This window comes from Periophthalmus magnuspinnatus, chromosome 21 (assembly GCF_009829125.3).
Source record: "Periophthalmus magnuspinnatus isolate fPerMag1 chromosome 21, fPerMag1.2.pri, whole genome shotgun sequence".
Lineage (NCBI taxonomy): Eukaryota > Metazoa > Chordata > Actinopteri > Gobiiformes > Gobiidae > Periophthalmus > Periophthalmus magnuspinnatus.
Window position 1 is genome coordinate 25,194,826 of NC_047146.1, and position 21,143 is coordinate 25,215,968.

A 21,143-nucleotide genomic window follows, 5' to 3' on the forward strand; every position below is an offset into this window, starting at 1 on the left:
TCAATGCTGAAAAGTGGAAGCTGGTGGCATGCATAGTAAGTGTTAATATGTTGTATGGTTATGTTTATTGGTTAAATCTTTGTACGTGAATGGTAGTAAAGTTCCAAACCGAGGTTCGATAAAGATGAAGTAAAAGCAAAATAAGCAGAATAACACCACACTGTTGCCGCAGCAGCGATTAGCCACAACAGTGCTGAATGTGGAGATTAGTACAGTATCAAGTTTTGAGACTGTTGTGGTGCTTTTAAAACCCCCAGCTTCAGCACTTCAGGTGGAGGTGTGTGAGATGCTTCTGAATTTAAAACACAAACAACTGACCATGTACCACTTAGAGACCCCTTTGAAAATGTAACAGTAATAAGAGAGGGCAAAAGCTTTACATGGGCATTGCACAGTTCAGTTTGCGTTTTCATTTGGCACACCCACTTTACCTCAAGCTATATTTTGAAGCCTTGCTTTATTTTGTTTATCACTATACTATCTTGTTTCCATATTGCTTTGCTTAAAATATTATACTGAATAGAGTTAAATGCATTCATCTCCATAGAGACAAGCAGGCAGTACCACCAGGCCAATTTTGTCAATTCTGTGGAGGGACAACTCCACTCACAATAAGTTTTTACATTTTATTTTATACAAGTAAGACATACTTACATGCATAGTGTGCACCATTCAGACACTTTTTTCACATTGTGAAAAAATAATCAAGTAAATAATAGGCACATCTAGGTGTCATACATACCAGAATAAAAGAAAAAAATATTTTTTTGCAGTGAAATCTCTCAATATTGTATGTGTAATCCCTCAGTCGTCCATGTCTGATCCATAGAAAAAGCCAAAGCTGGCTTGGAATGGGGGGGCTTAGACTCCACCTATCCCCCATATATAACGCCATCATCAGACCCAAATCAAACAAAGAAAACAAAGAGAACAATAGAGCTAGCCAGTAGGCCCATTAAGTTTGAATGTAGGCCTTTAAGGCTGAAACTGTAAACAATAGCTGGTTACAGTTTCAGTGTAGTTAGCTCCTCCCTTCAGATAGATATAAGGCGATGTCCATCTGCAATCTGACCAGAACTGAATAAGTGGCTTGGATGAGCAGCGAAACATCTTCACTCCTACAACTTTTTGTTCAGTTGACAGGTTTAACTTTGGCTTTTACAGTCTTTCAATATTAAAAATATGGAATCACTTTCAGTTGCCTTGACCTATGTTGACTGAACAGATATGAATTAGGGAGAGTGGTGATTTCCATTATTGTTTTGGTATTGTAGTTTTTAGTTCCTTTTCAAAAGCAGGTATCACACTATGAGGTGACTGGTAAAAGGAAACTGTTAACAAATGTTGAAGTTACTTGTTTACTTGGGGCTGGTCAATTTTAAGCTTAATGATTCCAGATTTGTCAGATAGTCTTTCATGTCTTAGCTGAAAACAACTGGATTGGAGAAGATTTTATTTTGCTCTACCCTTTTGGAGTCTTGAATGAAGGAAAAAAAAAAAAAAAAAAAAAAAAAAAGAAAGAAATTGATGTATAATTGAATAGTTTAATTTAATTACGTAATGATGTTTGTTTTACTTGTTTACTAGTGACTGTTGCTCCAAGTTTAACCACATAGGGGCAGATTTTGCCCATTGGCCGACGCTTTCATGTTTGATGACCAGTAGAGTCTTCCAACAGTCAATAAACCCCTTTAATTCTTAATTGAATTAGACCTCCAGGAAATTCATGATTCCAAGGAATCATGTTCCATGTGTAATCCAGATCAGTGTGCATTTGTCATGATGCCTGCATGTTCTGTATCCCTGTGTGCTCTCCCCCTCCCCTACCTGCCTGATTCCGGAGCTGGGCGGAGTTCCACTCCTCCCGCGCGCACCTGGAGCGCATCAGCGCAATCACCTCCACCTGCTGCCGAGTATATGAGGGCTCGGCAGAAGACACTCGGGTTCAGATTGTCCGCGTGTTTAACGTGAATGCTCCAGCTCAGTTTTGTATTTTGTTGCCTGCCTGCTCGCCTCTTACCGGATTTTTGCTACTCCTCAGATTCCTGCTCTACCGCTCGTTCCTGCTCCTGACTCTGCGCTCCAGCTCCGGTACAGTCCACCCTTTGCCTTCGCCTCCTGTCCTGTCTTGGTCTCCGGCTTGCTCCCCATCTCCTGCCCTGGCTCCCGCTCTCTGGATTACTCCTGCTCGGTCCTCCGCGGTCCCGTCCTGGCATACTTATTATAATTGACAAACAATTTACCGACCAAACAGAGCGGGTTCAGAGCTTTTAAAAGTGGTACAGCGTATTTGTGAATGTGTGGCCCTGGTAAAAGTAACAGCACTTACTGTTATGTTAACAGTCTGTCCTCTGCTGCTCTGATGTGTGTCCTGTCTGGAGAATTATTGCACGTCCAGCTTCACCGTTTTATCCTGCAGATCCAATGGGGGACAAAAATGGGACACATTTTGAATCTTCTCTGAAAAGTCCCTCTTTCAATCTCCCTGGGGGGCTTTTCATACATTGTCGTGCAGTTTAAAAAAAACTGAACTTCACTAACTTTTAGTCTTTTAGTTTGTAAAACACCCATTCAAATGTCCCTCTGCCGCCTCAGCACACCCACAGTGCACCTCCAGGGGAGGGGTCCTTCACACTAGTGTAAACAGGTAGCTGTCTACACCAGTGCCCGATTCAAAAACAAATGCAGGCAGCACATATCTAGCTATTGGAAATAAAATTAATCTAATTGTTTAAGAGGGATATGTAGACTAGTATAAACAACCGAGTGCCATTTATTTTTCAGAAAAAACACTTTCCAATCATTGTTTTTACATACATTTATTTATTTTTAATATATATGTAAGGGTTCTTTGGGGCCCTCTGGTGGCCTCGGGAGCCTAAGCGGCTGCCTAGTCCGCTTATAGACTGGGCCAGCCCTAGTCAGGACTAAACATGGGGAATCACAGTTTCAGTTTTATGCAGCTGAAGCCTAAAACGGTCTTCCTGAAGATCTGAGACAGGCCTCTACTTTGACAATGCTTAAATCCAGTCTCAAAACAGTTCTGTTTAGATGTGCATATCACTGAAAGGTTTTTATTCTTCACTCTCTTTCAGTGTTAATTTTATGATTATGTTTTGATTTGTTGTATTGTGATTTTAATGTCTTATTTTGTAAAGCACTTTGAATTACTTTATGTACAAACTGTGCTGTACAAATAAACTTGCCTTGCCTATTACTATTGATCATGGGGTGGTGCCCCTGTTTAAAAACAGTATTTCAAAATTATCACACAATTTTGAGATGTGTAATATTTTCAGAATTGGATCTCTAAAAGTTACGAACTTCATTTTAAACAGCCCAGCTCCAATTAAATGCACCAATGGGTCAGTAGATATATTAGAGATTCACCATTCATAAAATTTTAAAGAAACTGTTCAACATAATTATAATAGGAAGAAAGAAAAATGGATAGAATTTTACAGCCCTGGAGGGTGAATGCTCTAACAGTACAAATTAAGGTTACTTTGGTTATTGCCCAATTTGTGTATTAATTAATGATTCTCCCTTCACCAAGTGTTATGTTTTTTAAACCTTTTGAACAAAACATTTTCAAATGTAAATGGAATACTGTCAAGATAAAATTAAAAAGCAATACATATATAATTAAGTTAAAATGGAGGATTGAATCTAAAAAAACAACATAACGGACATAATTCAAGGTGTTCAGGTGCAAGGGCCTTGGATGAATTCAAATATTTGTATTTGGGGCAAACCGTTCTTGTGGGTCAACTGTATCAAAATGGGTTAATTTGTGTTAATAATCTTTTGAATATATCTGGATGTTGTCGTCTTTTTTACTAGAAAATTGTAATATATCTTTAGACTATTTAAGTTTTAATCAGCTACTTTCAGTCATTTTTAAAAGCTGGAAAAAGAAACTGAAAAGAGAAAAGAAAGGTAAGTTATTGGTTTGTTTCTCACAAATAAGAAGCCATAAATGGCTTACTGCTATAAACACAAACAAAATCATCAACAAATGTACTCTTAATACAACTGGCACTTCACTTGTTTTCTCATAGAGCCTGCTTGTTTTGGGCCAGCCAGATGTGTCCTGCAAACAACATTTCCATTGTGACCAATGCAGACATCAAGAGCCAGCTGGATGTACGCAGAGTGCCCTATGAGAGCTACGATCTGCCGACCTGTCCTGTTGACATCACAGAATGTTTCTCTAAAGGAGACGAGACCAGAGAGCTGATGTTGGACTTTCTCACTGAGGTCCTGGACTTCAGTAAAACAGCCTCGCCTGAGCTCAGAGAGAAAGTGCTAAGGCTGCTGCGAGACTGCAGTACAGTGTAGAGAAAGAGGGGAGAGTGTTTTTGTTAAGAATGGCAACTGGTGGACCCACATATGCAGACAAAAAATGTATTTCTTTATTTTTAGTCTGCAAAAATCTTCAAAAATCTCATTAACATAGAAATTAGCCTGAGCATAAGTTCACCACTTGAATGACAGGATGACCTGGCCCTAGAGATCAGAGGTCAGTGCTCTGCACCCTGGCCCAGAGTCTTGACACTGATGTAAATTATGACTTTATTTGCACTGCAACTTTATTCTCACAAAATTAAGACCTTTTTCATATATACGTGTGGGTGTGTGTGTGTGTGTGTGTGTGTGGGGTGTGTGTGGGGGTGTGTGTGTGTGTGTATACGTGTATACAGACACACACAATGTCCCTGTCCTGTAGTCTACGAGACAGGGGAATGGACACACAATCACACAAAAGCTAAATGTAACACAGCAGTACACTCACTATGCACACAACACACTCACTACACACACACACACACACACACACACCACACTCGCTATACAAACAACACACTCAATATACACACAACACACTTATTGTGCGCACAACACACTCATTATATACACAACACACACTCACTATAGACACAGCGCACTCAATATACACACAACACACTCACAATACACAAAACACACTCATTATACACACAACACACTCTATACACACAGAAAACTCACTATACACACAACACACTCACTATACACACAGAAAACTCACTCATTATACACAACACACTCACTATACACACCACACACTCTCTAGACACACAGCATACTCACTATACACACAATAAACTCACTATACACACAGCACACTCACTACACACAGCACACTCACTACACACAGCACACTCACTATACACACAAGGCACTCACTATACACACAATGCACTCACTATACACACAACACACTCACTGTGCACACAGCATACTCAGTATACACACAACTCACTCACCATGCACACAAAAAACTCACTATACACACAACACACTCACTACACAACGCACTCACTCACTGTACACACAATAAACTCACTATACACAACTCACAATACACACAGCACACTCACTTTACAAACAGCACACTCACTATACACACAAGGCACTCACTACACACACAACTCACTTACTGTACACACAAACTCACTATACACACAACTCACTATACACACAACACACTGAATTTACACACAACTCACTCACTATACACACAAAAACTCACTATACACACAACACACTCACTATACACACACACGACACACTCACTACACACACAACTCACTCACCATACACACAATACACTCACTATACACACAACTCACTATACACACAGCACACTCACTATACACACAACACACTCACTATACACACAACTCACTCAATTTACACACAACACACTCACTATACAAACAGCACATTCACTGTACACACATTCACTATACACACAACACACTCATTATACACACACAACACACTCACTATACAAACAGCACAGTCACTGTACACACATTCACTATACACACAACTCACCCACAATACATACAACACACTCACTATACACACAGCACACTCACTATACACACAACTCACTATACACACACACACAGCACACTCACTATACGAACAGCACACACACTATACACACAACACACTCACTATACACACAACTCACTCAATATACACACAACACACTCACTACACACCCAACACACACTCCTATACACACAACACACTCACTATACACACAACCCACTCACTATACACACAACACACTCACTACACACACAACACACTCACTATGCACACAAGTCACTGTACACACAACTCACTATAAATACACAGCACACTCACTATATAAACAGCACACACACACTATACACACAGCACACTCACTATATACACAACACACTCATTATACACACAGCACACTCACTATATACACAACACACTCATACACACAGCACACACACACAACACACTCATTATACACACAGCACAAACACACACACACACACCGCACACTCACTATATATATAGGTATGCACTGCATTCAGCCCAGGTCACACCTTCAGGACATATATTACCGTTTTCAAAACATGTCTCCTTCAGCATTGGCAATGGGAAGTCAGAGTTAAAAGTCATTGGAGTTGGAAGTGGAACAGGTAACATCCAAGCAAGTATGCTCTACAAAACTGTATCCATCTTATTCTGCCTCGTCCACTATTAAATCCGACTTTAACCGACTTGCATTGTTTCCTTGAGTGGCTTCAAAATGGTTCTGTAGTCTGTATAACTTTTTTTTGTTGAGATTAGCACATCTCAATCATACCTTGAATACAAAATGAACCTACATAATTCATTTCACAGTGTCTTCAGACTTATCTCTACAGTATTTGTTTTATTTATTCAGAGCGATCCGGAGCCTGTTCACATTTTCATTCACCCTTTAATTTAGAAAAAAATAAATAAAAATGGGTTAATGAGTGTTTTTGATCATGAGTATTATTGCAATACACTAAAATATATTAGCTGTTCTAATGTCCATGTCTCTTTATATTTTTGTACACTGTAATGATTGTTTAGGTAACATTTACGTGGAGATGCTCTATCAGCTGCATCTGAAGCATCCCAGGGTTCTAGTGGATAACAAAGTAGTGGAATCCAGCAGCCAGCAGCTCCATAACAACAGAGGTACAAGCTTTAGGGACACATGTATCATATGTAGATTTAACTTGATGTATTCATTTATTTTTGAAATAAACGCAAATATAAATTACCTGTTAAGACTTTAGCTAATCATTATACTTTTCATTCGCATCATGTACGCTAGGCATGTTGTTTCACACACTCCATTACTTCTGTCCGTATGTACTTGTGACAGGTTTGTGTAGTGCAAGTCGAGGAGGTAACTTAAAAAATAATGCTCAAATATACATATTACTGAATATTTTATGTGACAGTATCGGGTTTATTGGCCGTCAGGTTTTTGTCAGCTCCATCAGATCCATGCAGTTGGTGGGTGTTTTTGCCATTTTTACAAAACTTGACGACTACAGTTCAGATTATTTGGTTTAAGTAGTGAAGGGCATTGAAATCTACAGCCTGATTTGTGTTATTATTTACACAAATTAATTTATTATTTGAAATTGGGATATTTTGAACACAAATGTTCATGAAAGTATGAAATTACAATTTAAATTTTTTGATATATTTCAGTTGATTGCTTTATTCCAAACAATGAAATTACACTTAGCAACTACCTCTTATGTACATAGACAAAGTGAAGCCAAGATACACTACATATGAAAAAAGACTTTTATGGCAGAAAATTATTTAGCACACTGATAGCTATTGGAATAAAGCAAAAAAAAAAAAAAAATGCCTTGAAGTGCGTGTTATCGTCAATCTTTAATGCCTTCCTAATGGTAAACAGATCAGATAAGTGTTGGACAGGGTGTGACTGGTCTGAGACTGTTGCCTTTGCCCTACTCAGGTAACGTGAAGTGGCAAGGTCTTTCAGTTGGTTCAGGTGAGTTCAGGTTAGTTAGACATTTAGTTGGATTGTGATAAATCTCTTGTGTTCTGAGTTGACAATAGCTGAATTATATGGGGAACGATGTGATCATTTATGAGGGGAAGCTGGCCCAATGTGGTTAAAGCAGATGGAGGCAGATTGAAATAAAAAGTATCTTTTACCAGATTGAAATGTAAAATTACTCAAGAAAACAACCTAAACTCTTCATACAACTAAACAGGAAATAAGCAACTTAAATGAAATCTGCATCACAACCACGTGCACACGACTACACTGAAGTCCCCTGATGGACTAAACCTGTCTATTTTTATACTCTCCCCAACAGAAAGACCTCCCCCAGGTAATTACGATTCTTTTCACAGTTGCCAATTAGGTTTTAACTTTGGCAGTATATAAATTTAACTGCTTAATTTATGAGGGCCTAAATCCCTGTAACAAAAGTGCATCTATAAACACTGAAATACTGAAACCAAAATACACAAAGACACTGAAACAAAAGGGAACTTTAACCAGTTCTCTCCTCCACATGATCCAGCCCATGACCTCAGCCAAAGGCTTTAAAAATGGCTGACATTAGGCCATGTGGAGACTCAGGTAAGTAATGAATGTGGATATGCTTGAATAGGTTTAATCAAATAAAACATCTTGAAAGTAACTTGTGTATGTGTGATATTTAGCTTAAAGGTGAACTATAACTAAACAAAGACAAAACATAACAAATCCGGAATAGTTGTGTCTAGCAGTTTAGTTAGTTATAGGAAAAAATATGGGAAATGAAATGAACAAATGTATGAAATTAAATTAATGTGAGGTAAATGGGACAAAGGTATGACAAAGTATAAGGGTCACTTAAATAAAAAAAAAAAAATTATGCAGGCGCTACAAGAAAAAAAGTCGTAATATTACGAGAAAAAAAGACGTAATGTTACGAGAATAAAGTTGTATTTTTATGAGAATATAGGCTGCTGTGCATAAATTTTATTTATTTATTTATTTATAGCGGACAGTGCATGTTGACCAACAGTAACTGTTTAACATGCCAGAATTAGCCAAGAGGCTAGTTTTCATCTGTTGTCCGTTGCCATGATGTACAGATGGCTCCTTGCAAATTTAAATAATTTACAGAGGACACAGAATAAAATAAAAATAAATGTACATTTACAGGTGTTGTAAAAAGGTAGAAAAGCATTAAGTCTTGAGCAGTGAATCATAGCAAAGACAAGCAAAGTGAATCATAGCGAAGACAAATGAAATAATTAAAACAGACAGGTTATTAAAAACAGCATGCAATTAATAACAGTAAAAGATTATGTTAAAAAGCACAAGAAAATAAACAAAGGGCTAATAAAAGGATTTGTTGAAGCAGAATTACAGAGGCGCACATGCAAAGGGACAAACACTAGATGGCAGCAGCAGGAGTTTGGTGTTGACAGGTCTGATTTGTTAAAAGCCAACGTTTAAATTGAGACTTAAAAGAGCTGTATGTGGAGCTCTCCCTGATAGGTGTAGGGATGCTGTTCCACCCTTTAGAAGCTCTAACAGAATAGGCTGATTGACCAAATGCTGTCTTTCTGAATGGAATCAGACAGTCTCCTCTTGAGGCTCCTCTAGTGATGCGGGTTGAGCTTGATCTTAGGCTAACAAAGTCATTGAGCGGTGGAGGGGCGAGTCCATGTAAGATTTTATAAACAAAGCAGGCATCTGTGAATCTAATCAGATTCTCCCAACTTAAAATATTATATTTAGATAAAATGCTGCAGTGATGGATGTGGCGTGGTTTTTTGTCTAGAACTTTGAGTGTCTGTTTATACAGTGTTTGTAGTGGTCTGAGTGTGGTGTGGTTGGCCTGGGAGAAGCTCATCAGGCAGTAAGTCAGGTGTGAGAGAATCATGGCGTGCATGTGTGGACATAGAATTTCGGATGAATCTGAAATGAGTGACCAGTGCGTTATGAAGAATTTGGAGCATTTTGTTCAGATATAGCAATTTCTTCTAAATCTGTCTGGTTTCTCCGACTAAACAAACTCATATGCTGGCAGTGTCCCTTCAAAGTACTTATACTGATGACAGTGTGGTGATGGTGGGCTAAAAGACACAGTATTTCATTGTGCATAAACCCCAGTTGAAAGTTTCTCTGAACAAAATGCTCCAAATTCTTCTTAACACTGTTAGGCGTGTTCTTATCAAAATGACGACTGGATTCGATCAGTTCAAATCTCAAAAGTTTATTCCCCTGACAGATACAATCTAATACAGTACCCGGGGTCAAAATGATCTATCCCTCGTTTGTGCAGCAGGCGGTCTGTCTGATTTTCCCTGGCCCCAAAGAATAAAATGTAACATGTAACATGAATATGCAAATATTGTGATGAGTAGGTTGACGCCTTGGTTCCTCCTTCCAGCCTCGTTCACTTCTCCGGGCAGCACCGGTTTGTTTTTCGGCCTTGGGTCTCGTCCGGCCGCCTTATCTCTGTGAAAGGAGTTTCTGCAAAGAACCGGCTGCCCCCCATAACTCACATCTTGCAATGCCTCCTTTAATACGGGAGTATTATACTCAGTGAATAGTTTCGGTGTTAGTACATATTGTTCAAACTTTAGCATAAACATGGTGCCCGTTAGATGACCTTAAAAAGAGTGCAACATTCAAAGGATACATGAATTCAGTATACACATAGTGGTTACATGACAATATTCAAAAGTTCTATGATTTCAGTGTCAAAAGGTATATATGTAAATGTGATGCACCTAAGAAGCTTTATTCAATCAATATGCATTCAATAATTTTGATATATGTATTTGTAATGCAACTCAGAAGCTTTATTATTTGTCATACCCTTCAACACACAACGCAAAGTTAGGTTTAGATGTTTTTGAAAGCTGCAAATATGCCTAGTTTGCATAAGAAACTGCCAAAAAAAAAAAAGACAATACTATCAAAACACCATACACAGTGTAGTAGCCTCTTTTTTTTTCTTTTTTTTTCTTCTACTTCAAACGGCCTATACCACATTTCAAACCATGAGTCAGGAACATGTTTTGGTTTGAACCTTTAGCCCCACCCTTTCTTCCACTGTAATATTGTACAGACACAGAAACAACTGTCTGGGATAGTGTTCTGTAGTCACTCCTTATATGTCTCCAGCCTGCTGTTTGCTAGTTGCTAGCTGTTTATCACTCTTAAGAATCAAGTGTCTGTAATAGTGGCTGTCTCTCAGATGCAAGCTGTCTTGTCTTGCCTTGCTCAGGTCTGGCTGAGGTAAGACATCCAGGTTATCACTCACTGCACAAGTCATATTCCGATCCCCATGTCCCCATGTTTGGGTAGCATGTGGCTTTACCAAGCATTCACATGTATCTTTCACTACCTTATTACCCATAATGCATCAAGATCATAGTAGCAACAAAAGAGGGGCATGGATCTTTTGAATCAATTTAAGCTGAATTGAAATGATGGTCATAAAATCAGGCTATCGAGATATATATATATATATATATATATATATATATATATATATATATATATATATATATATATATATATATATATATATATATATATATATATATATATATATATATATATTTTTTTTTTTTTTTTTTTTTTTTTTTTTTTTTTTAAGGAATTAAATAATGAATTTCAAATTGTGAGGACGGGTCACATGTATCATGTGGGGAGTTCTTTTCTTTCCAATTTGTATCTATTTTTACACTGTTTAACATTGAACCAACACAATAATCAGCACAGAAGCAGAGCAGGCGACATGAGTGAGAGCTTTGAGCACAAAAAAAACATATTTGACATCATAATAACAGTTGTTTTTTGTTTGTTTGTTTTTTGCTTTTTTTTGTTTTTTTAGATTAGATCATGAGACAGATAATTATGCATAGTAGATTATGAATGATATGAAATAGTAAACACACTTTGAACCATTTTAAACCGATCTTAGTCTTGGTCATTTCACTCTGGGGTTAGTTTGTTGTTAAACTAATTGATTGACCTTTGTCATATAAATAATAAAAGAGACAGACTTTTGGATGGTTCTTTGAAATGAACAGATCTAAAAGATTCAGATCCCCTAATAGAGCTGAAAGTCCCATCACTAGTATTGGTTATTACATGAGGAAATACATCCATTTTCTTCCGCTTATCTGGGGCCGGGTCGCGGGGGCAGCAGTCTAAGCAGAGACTCCCAGACTTCCCTCATCCCGGACACGTCCTCCAGCTCCTCCGGTGGGACCTGGGGGAAATGCAATATAAAATGAATACATTATATTTTACATTCTTTATTTTGTTTTTATTTGGCAGGTTTTCCCATACAATGCATGATGTAGAGATCTGTTGCTGTAACAAATTTTGAAGCATGATATATTGTTATAAAGAAATACTGCGATAAACAATAATATTGAAACTACTGCAAGCCACTAATTAAGATTTAAATAATGCAGTATAATCCCAGTAAATCATTTTTAAATAGACTGTTTCATTGAAAGACATAAGCTGCAACAAATAAATAGCAGAATGTACCAATAATCAGCCCTAAAAGGGAATTATTCACCCCTCCACAGCTCAAATCTTACCTTATTACAAAAAGATACTCAAAGTCGACCCACTTTTGCAACGAAAAAGTATTCACAATGAAGATACAGTTCCAATTTTCATATACTGAACGATAAGATATAGACATTATCATTACCATTTAATTATTGTAGGCTGTTGTTGCATGTGTGTGTATGGTGTGGTGGTATGGTGCAGGTGTGTCAGCAGACAATGCAAATCTCCTGTGTTCACTTTTTTTTTTTTTTTTTAACCACAGATGTAAATAAGGTATACTTGTATTCCTTTTTGTTGCACTACTTACTACCAAAAGGGGAATATCCTAACTTCTGTCATAAGCTAAAATAAATAAAATAAGGACAAAATAATTCAGGATGCTGTCTGTCCTGAATCCATAGATGCTGTACTATGTGAAGGATCCTGGAGCCACCATCAGCTTCTTTCATAGTCTCCTCAAGAAGAATGGAAAGAAGCTGATTATCTCCGCAGCAGGTACTGAATACTATGTCGCATCCTCTCACCTTCAATTTTCTTTTTGCACTACCAGTAACTAGGAGAGTACACTTAGACTTGATTTTTAAAAGCAAAATAAAGATAATTTTTGTTCTTGAAAGATCTCATTGAATGATGGAGGCTGACCAACAGGAGGAGTGGGTCAGGGGAAGTGTCTTGGTTTGATCATAGAGCTATGATCAGAAAATTTGCAGATATCACCCATAATGTATATCGTCACAGGTATCAAATCATTGATATCGTTCAGCCCTACCAGGAAGCTCTGTATGTAACTGGATTTTTCTTAAACAAGTGTTAAGGGGCTGTCTTCCCATAGACGTATCAAATGGTAAGAAAAATATAAGGGGGAATTAATTAATAATCAAAACCCTGAACAATCTCAGGGTCATTGTGTCTAGACCAAACTCCGCTTTTGAGGTTGTTGACAAATGATGACACATGATTCACAAAATGGCATTGTGGATTCATTTATTTGTGCATTTCAGAGGCAAGCGCTCAGGTAGTGATCTCCAAAGCTGTCCGCAGTTGTGCCTCTCAAAGGGATGGCATGCTTCTCCATCTGTGCCCAGTGCAAATATAAACACCCTGCCGGACGCCCGTGGGGTTCCCTATAAGAGCTATAAGCTGCAGTCTCATGTGGACATCACTGAATGTTTCACTGAAGGATACGAGACTGGAAAGCGACTCTTGGATTTTTTAACCAAGGTGCAGGACCAATAAAGCGCCTCGCCTGAGCTCAGACAGGAGGCGCTGAGGCCGATCCGTGCCTGCAGTGTAGAGAAGGGGGGAAGAGTCACGGCTAATGGTTACTCTGATTTCGTAGTAATACATGTTTAAATGGGAAAAGTCTCTAGCAAAGAAAGAAACAGATGAGTCAGTGTGTCCGCATGTTCTTTTTGGCGAGTTATGGATTTTCCACAAAATAATCTAATTATCTGAATTCGTGTTGCTATAAGATAAGAACCTTTATTTGTCCCATACATGAGAAATTTCATTGTTGCAACACACAGTTCTTCTATTCCACATTCTACATCAATCTACATAACAGTCTATCAGGGTCTACTTCATGAAGAGGTTTGGCAATCTATTCAGTACAAAAATAACACAAACGACATCGCCACAAGACTCAAAGGTTTGTGGAGTTTTAGCTCCATCTATTGGATTTTTTGGGATAATACAACAACCTGCACCCCATAGCAACGGCAATTTCCCGGAGCTTTGATACAACAGCAAAATGGGTTGTAGGGTGAAGTCAGGTAAACTGAGCCATCAGGTAAAATGAGCCACATAAGATTTGAGCCCCTAGCTCTTTCAATATTCACTCCCAATGTATACAAAGGGTCTCAAAGTGTTCTGTATGTAACAAAATACAAAACATTTGATTGGTGTGTTCTGCCTATGGTGAGAGGACCAAGCATCACATGCAGAGCAGAACAGTGACACTATGCACTAGCAGGACTGTTTAACTTGAAAAGCATAATGTTCATAGCTTAACTGAAAATTAATTTACAGCTACATAATTTATATGTAATACATGTAGCGACTGTGGGAGCCTATATATGTGAGTGTAAGTGAGTATGTAGCTAACCTTGTACATGTAGTAAACATGATTATTCTTTTTCTCTTGGCACAAACTCGAAATAAAACCAATCAATCAATCAATCAATCAATCAATCAATCAAACCTATAGTTTTCAAAAAGAAACATTTTGATGGTGACTCAGTTTATCTTAAAGTCTTCAAATTGGGCCGGGCCTTTCAGCTAAAATGGGCCATCATCACATATGGGTTTTAGAATATATTATGATGGTTATACTTGATGATATAGAATTGATTGTAAATATGTGAAAATGTAATAACAATATTGCAATATTGTACAAACTTTTTTTCTTAAAAAAAAAAAATAAAAAATCATGGGGTGTGCAATGACATCTGCATCTCCTGCTGTCTGTTCTAATCAGGGGCTATGACACATGGGCCTTGTCCCAGTGTCTGTGGGCCCTGCACTGTGTTTCAGGTGGTTTCAGGGCTGTACACATCCTTAAACTGGAGCACAGGAGCTCTGAGCACTGGGTCTGGTCAGTGCAGTGTGCTGTGGAGCACAGACCACCAGAGGAGGCTGAGCTCAAGAACCTATGGGAGCTATGTGTAAATAATGCACTTTAAGGAGCTGACATCGTTTACTTCAGGAAAAAGGAACATGAGAAACTATAGAAATACCAGGGGCACAAGGAAGAGCTGGAGAAGGCCTGGAAGGTGAAGGCATCAGTGGTGGCTGTGGTTATTGGAGCACTTGGGGCAGTGAGAATTTACCTTTTGTGGGCTTTTTAGGAATTTCTGTTATAGGAAATCAGTGATTTTTATTTTATTTTATTTTTTTCCATATCTTTTAAGGTAGATGGCATAGGAACCCCAAAACCAAGTTATTATAGTAGTCATAGTCTCCAACTATCACACACATCCCAGAATATAAGTAATAGTCTTTAGTATGTATAATGACATCATTCAATGCCAAACATGACCTAAAATTATTGCCTCGGGTGATTTCCCAAAATATTGACCTGACTTCACCACATTAGTCTAAGGAGTGAAAGTTATTGCAAGCCCACAGCTTTTCACTGAATCAGAGTTTAAATTATTTTAATATGCACTATAATATCTTCTTGAGGGTTGGTACAGTGTAAAAAAAAAAGTCTGACAACGCAGACTAAAGCTCGTACCTTGTTTTTCATGCAGCTGCTATAGAGTTGACAGAGGTTCATTCTGATCCTTGCGTAACGCCCTTTCATAACTAAATCAGAGGAGGGAGGGAAGGAGGGAGGGGCAGTGACCTGAAATAGAGGTTACACGGCAGGCGGGTTCACTCAGACTTGTTGAACAGACAAGAGAAAGAGGGAAGTGATCAGTCAGAAGGTACTGAAGATTCCTTGTGTTTAAAAACGCTTCAAGAAACAGACATGGCTGCGGAAAAGACCGAAACGTGCTACCAAGACTGCTGCGTCGATAGCTTTATGTTTTATTTGGAGCACTCCGGAGAGCACCAAGCCATCCTGCAGTGCGTCAACAGCGTCCTACCTGAAGAGTTCAAGAGGTAAACATACTGGACACATTTCACAGAAAACCCTGGATAAAGTACATTTATTAATACACTAAGAACCACTTGAGTGCAATACTTATCATAGGGAACTTGGAATGGTTTCGGGTTTTAAGAAGAAAGGAAGAAGAAGTTATAACTATAGGCCTAGATTAAAGAAACCGTTACTCGAATAGATGTCTAATGCGCAAATTCAGGCATTTGCAAAGAAGAAAAAAAAAAAAACACACACACACAAAAAAAAAAAACACACGAAGAAGTGGGCTTGACTTTACACGTTGGATATTCGCCTTTGCAACAACAGCGGAGTTTTTCACTGATCGCCCGTTCGCTCGAGCGCTGTGCGGTACTGTCATTGTCAAACGCGATAATGAAAACACAAACAAGAACAAATAAACAAAAATAAAACAAATAAACAGACAAATGAAACACTTCAAACTAATGAAAAAATACTGTGTACATATCTTCTATAAAACGTGTGATATTTTAGTTTATTTTAAAGCATTTTATATGCTTAATCAATTAATCAATTAGCCTTTTTTTTTTTTTTCTTTTTTCAATAGCTTCCAAGTCAGGTGACCTAGAAACTCCAAGCAGTTATTATAGCAGCCCTATTCCTCAGGTATAACACGCACCTTTTCTTTTCTAGAATTAACCCTTTGTGGAAGTTTTAGGATTTTTTTTCTCTTGAGAATCTGAGATTTTTTGAAATTTTTTATTTTTTCATTTTTTATTTTTCAATAGCTTCTAAGGCAGATGACCTAAGAACTCCAAACCAAGATATTATAGTAGTCCTAATCCCCAGATATCATGCACACACACCTTTTGGTTTTCAGAATTAACCCTTTATGGGCTTTTCAGTAATTTCTTTTATAGAAAATCTGTGATTTTATATAAGTCAGATGACCAACAAACCCCTGGCAACATGTGGACTGATTGGACAAACTCCCATAAACCCTTGAGCAGCCGATGGAGAGTATGGACTTGGGCCAGTGTTCTGCAAACAGGACCAAAACCCACACTGCTCCCCCTGAATCCGAGGTTCGTTTATAGGTCGGACTCTCCTCTGTAGTCCCAGGAATAGACCTTAGACCTTTTTTCGTAATTGTGTTTGATAATTTCAAGAGGTTATTTTTTTTAATCAAATGCCATTCACTAAAACAGTAATTTATTGATGGTCTCTAACCTTCGTACCTAGCGGCATTTCAGAATACAGCTCCACGCATCGCGTACGTCAGTGGAAACTCCCATTGTTATTGTGGAGATGAATATCCAACGTCCAACGTAAATCCAACTTCATTGCCTGTTAAAAAAATAAAATACTCATCTGTACTACATGTATCAATATTATGTCAAATAACTTGTTTTTGTTTATTTGTTTTTGGTACTATGTAGGTTATATCAATTTTCATGAACTATAGATCAGAAGATTGTTTATTACAGTATTTAACAGTTAGACCCTGTTACGGCCCAAGGCCTCCTACAGGCCTATGTATTGTCCCTGCTGTCTCTCCATGGACCTCTCCAGGTGTGCTCCTCCAGCTGGCAGCTGAGTGACGAAAGGGCCCTGCGTGTGATTGGAGCTACAATCAAGACCCTGGCCAATCCTTGCCTTCCACCTGTCCTTTAAAAGGACCCGCCCTTGGTCACTTCCTGCTGCTGGATTCTGTGCCTGAACTGCATGCCACTTGTTACTCTGAACTCTGAACTTTGAAATTTTGAAAAGCTTGTGACCAATTCCGATTTAAATCTGAAACCTTAGATCTTAGATCTTTTGTGTTTTCGTTCACACTTACACTAGTTTTGTACTCTCTGAGCTTTTTTTCATTAGCTTTTTTGTTTGTAGTGTAAATTTAAGTTGATGGTCTTTGTAATCCTCATTTATCTCCATATTAAAGAGCTACTTATTGTTTACCCTTTTTACATCCTGGGCTGTGTTACTTCATTTTTCCTTAGGAATGGTTTGTAACAGACCCTAATTGACCAATCACCATTGTGTGCATAATAGAGCATACTAAGTTTACCTTTTAAATCTTGGTGTGAAATTGAGCAAAAGAACAGCATCCATCTCCACATAAGCATTTAAGACCTCAGTGTGAAGGCCTTTTTTTTTTTTTTTATATGACAGCCAACCTATCATTTTATAGAAAATATGACTGAGCATTTCCTTGTATCTACATTTTGATGAGTTCCTTGTGAGAAAACAGACTAGCTTGTTAGATGCTATACATCTGTTAAGAAGTTAAATATATCAGTTGTTGATACATTATGCATTCTGTATTATTGAGTCACATAATGCTGCTTTAAAGAATTCTTGCATGTTGCTGTGTATTTGCAGAATTGCAGCAGGTAAAAGCAGCCTGGATGTGCTGGGTTTGGGAAGTGGTGGAGGTATGTAAAGCATGAATCAATAATTATACTTATTTTGGATTAGTTGTATGTGCCCATACTCAGATGCTAGTTTAATAAAATAATTTTGAGAAAAATAATTCTATTGGGTGGAACGTGAATAGCAGGATTCCCTGCAAAAAAATAGTTTGTCAGGCACCAAGAGATTTATCGTCCATTCAGTACCATGCCATATGGTTCATTTATCACATATTACTGTCACTGGCTTTCCCATGTTCCAGGGTTATGGAATAACTCGTGGCATAGCTCATTAAAATACTGAGCAGCTGAAAGTGGTTAGTTTGAATACACATTGTCTAGAACATTAAGAATATTTAAAAATAATATTTTTATGTTGAACATTTATCATCATAAAATCTGTGTGAACATAAGACTTGTTGGTATTTCTAAATAGATGTTGCAAAAAAATTCAGGACTTTTAGGCTGTATTTCATCATCTCTTTGCATGTATATTCATTGTTTGCAGGTCAGGTAGATGTCCAAATATTGACATTGCTCCAGTCCATATTGCCTGGTATTCAAATTACTTCAGATGTAGTGGAGGGCAGTATTAAGCTCACTGACAACTTTAAAGGTAAATCTTACACCATAAAATTGTAGATAATGAATAGAACATGCATCTAAGTTGTTCACATGATGCATTGTCACAGCGCTGGTAGCTAAGACTGCCAACCTTAAGAATGTCCAGTTCCACTGGCACATCATGTCAAGTGAGGACTATGAGAAGCAAGTCAAAGCAGTGGAGCACGTGAAGAAGTTTGACTTAATCCACATGATTCAGGTAAAAGTAAAACTAAGGAGAACATATACATGTAAGTATGGGCGCACTCACTTGCATATAGAACACATCTAAACTGAACTCTGCTTAAACCCAGAACTAAAAATGGATTAGACCATGACTAAAACAACACTAAAACATGACCCAACATCAAGTCTGCATCAGGGCTAAGCTGGGCTGGGCTTGCTGGAGCTTAGTTGAAAGAATAGATTCATTCATGACAGATGATCCATGCAACCAGTCCCTATGCCATTCATTTCTTGTTTTGCATGTCATTTAAAATAATTTGTTTAAAAAAGCATTTGAACCTTTGGACTTGAATTGGCACAGCCCAAATGACATGCAGGTGAACTCTCGGCAGCACACAAAACTTGAGCTTTGTTGCTTGGGCTAATTACTCCTAAAGATTATTAATTTGATTTATAGATGATCTATTATGTGGGTGACTTGGCAGCAACAATTCAGTTCTACCATGGGCTTTTGAAAAAGAATGGACGACTCATGATCATTGTTGAAACAGGTTAGTAATGTTTAACTAAGAATTGGGTGCGTAGGAGGCTATGAGGAAGTTACATTAATACCCTATATACAATCAAAACTTTGTCATCAAAACAAATCAGTCTACGGGCAATTTCTCACACTTACAATGTAATTATAATGAAATACTCGTTAATATATACTGGGGCAACTTCTTAACAAAAAATAAAATTAGTAAGTAGTAGTAAAAATATACTCGTCAACAAGACCCTGAGATACTTGAACTCCTCGACTTGAGGCAGGGACTCTGCACCCACCTGGAGATGGCAAGCCACCTTTTGCCAGTCGAGAATGGCCTTGGATATGGAAAACCTGATTTTCATCCCAGCCGCTTCACACTCAACTGCAAACTGCCCCAGTGCATGTTGCTGGTCCTGGTTCAATGAAGCCATCAGAACAACATCATCTGCAAACAGCAGAGATGCGATATTGTGGTCCCTGAACCGACTCCTTCCCGCCCCTCACTGCACCTAGAAATCTTGTCCATAAAAACAATGAACAGAAGCCCTGGCGGAGTCCAACATGCACTGGGAATAGGTCTGATTTACTGTGATTTACTTAGTTTCCTTCCTTTTCATTTCCCTGTTCTATACGTTTAAAAACAATGATTTAATTATAATTTTTAACGTAGTTTTTCTCTATAATGCTTTATCTTCTGTAGCTAACGGAGGCTGGGACACTCTGTGGAAGACCCATAAGAATGATCTATGCACTCACACAATCACTGAGTACCGCTCATCTGGAGAGGTGAAGGCCTGTCTTGACAAACTGGGCCTAAAATACGATGAGCACCCAGTTCCTAACACCTTTGACATCTCGGAGTGCTTCAACCCAAAGAGTAAACTTGGCTGTGATCTGCTCAACTTCATGACAGCCAAAGACGACTTCCATGCGTCCTTCACCCCAGAAATCAGGGAGGCCATCTTGAACGTGCTAAAGAACAAATGCAGCACTCAGAAAGATGGGAAGATAATGTTCAACAGCAACCTAAGCTGCATACTCATCCATGCATAAGTCTACTGCGAAGATACAGAAAGGAAGCTTTATTGCATACTATTAACTTTTAGTTTTCTTACAAATAGCACTATCTAATACAGTTAAGTACTATTTTTATGTAATCAGCTAATGCACTCAAAGAAGCATATGATTTAGCTAGGCTTGTTATGATATGTTGATATCATTGTTCAGAGTAGCTGCACGCTTACCACACGTTTGTGACTGACTTCCACTCAAATAGCCAACAGATGTTGTGTTTTGTTTTTATGGTTATGAAATTGAATAAAATTAGACTGCATTTAAAGGATTTATGCCTAGTTTTCATTTTTATCATCATTATTTATAATAAAGTCCCTTCTGTTTAAAGGATATTGC

General features: G+C 38.1%; 2 protein-coding genes across 2 annotated transcripts in view; both read left to right on the forward strand.

Moving 5' to 3' along the window:
• The window catches only part of LOC117389406 (UDP-glucuronosyltransferase-like), a 136,056-nt gene that overhangs the window by 737 nt on the left and 114,176 nt on the right, over nucleotides 1-21,143 (forward strand). The gene's annotated exons all lie outside the window — the stretch shown is intronic.
• On the forward strand, nucleotides 15,819-21,074 carry LOC117389299 (histamine N-methyltransferase-like). The gene is made up of 6 exons (XM_033986951.2): nucleotides 15,819-16,045; nucleotides 18,387-18,439; nucleotides 18,924-19,031; nucleotides 19,108-19,238; nucleotides 19,662-19,755; nucleotides 20,434-21,074. The coding sequence occupies exons 1-6, from the start codon at nucleotides 15,912-15,914 to the stop codon at nucleotides 20,784-20,786; spliced, it is 873 nt and encodes a 290-aa protein (XP_033842842.1). The 5' UTR covers nucleotides 15,819-15,911; the 3' UTR covers nucleotides 20,787-21,074.

Bases quoted from the DNA above. Each gene is read 5' to 3' on its own strand.
- LOC117389299 (XM_033986951.2), top strand. From the start codon at position 15,912: ATGGCTGCGGAAAAGACCGAAACGTGCTACCAAGACTGCTGCGTCGAT. The intron at 16,046-18,386 runs GTAAACATACTG...GTGTATTTGCAG, and splicing joins CTACCTGAAGAGTTCAAGAG to AATTGCAGCAGGTAAAAGCA. The intron at 19,239-19,661 runs GTAAAAGTAAAA...TTTGATTTATAG, and splicing joins ACTTAATCCACATGATTCAG to ATGATCTATTATGTGGGTGA.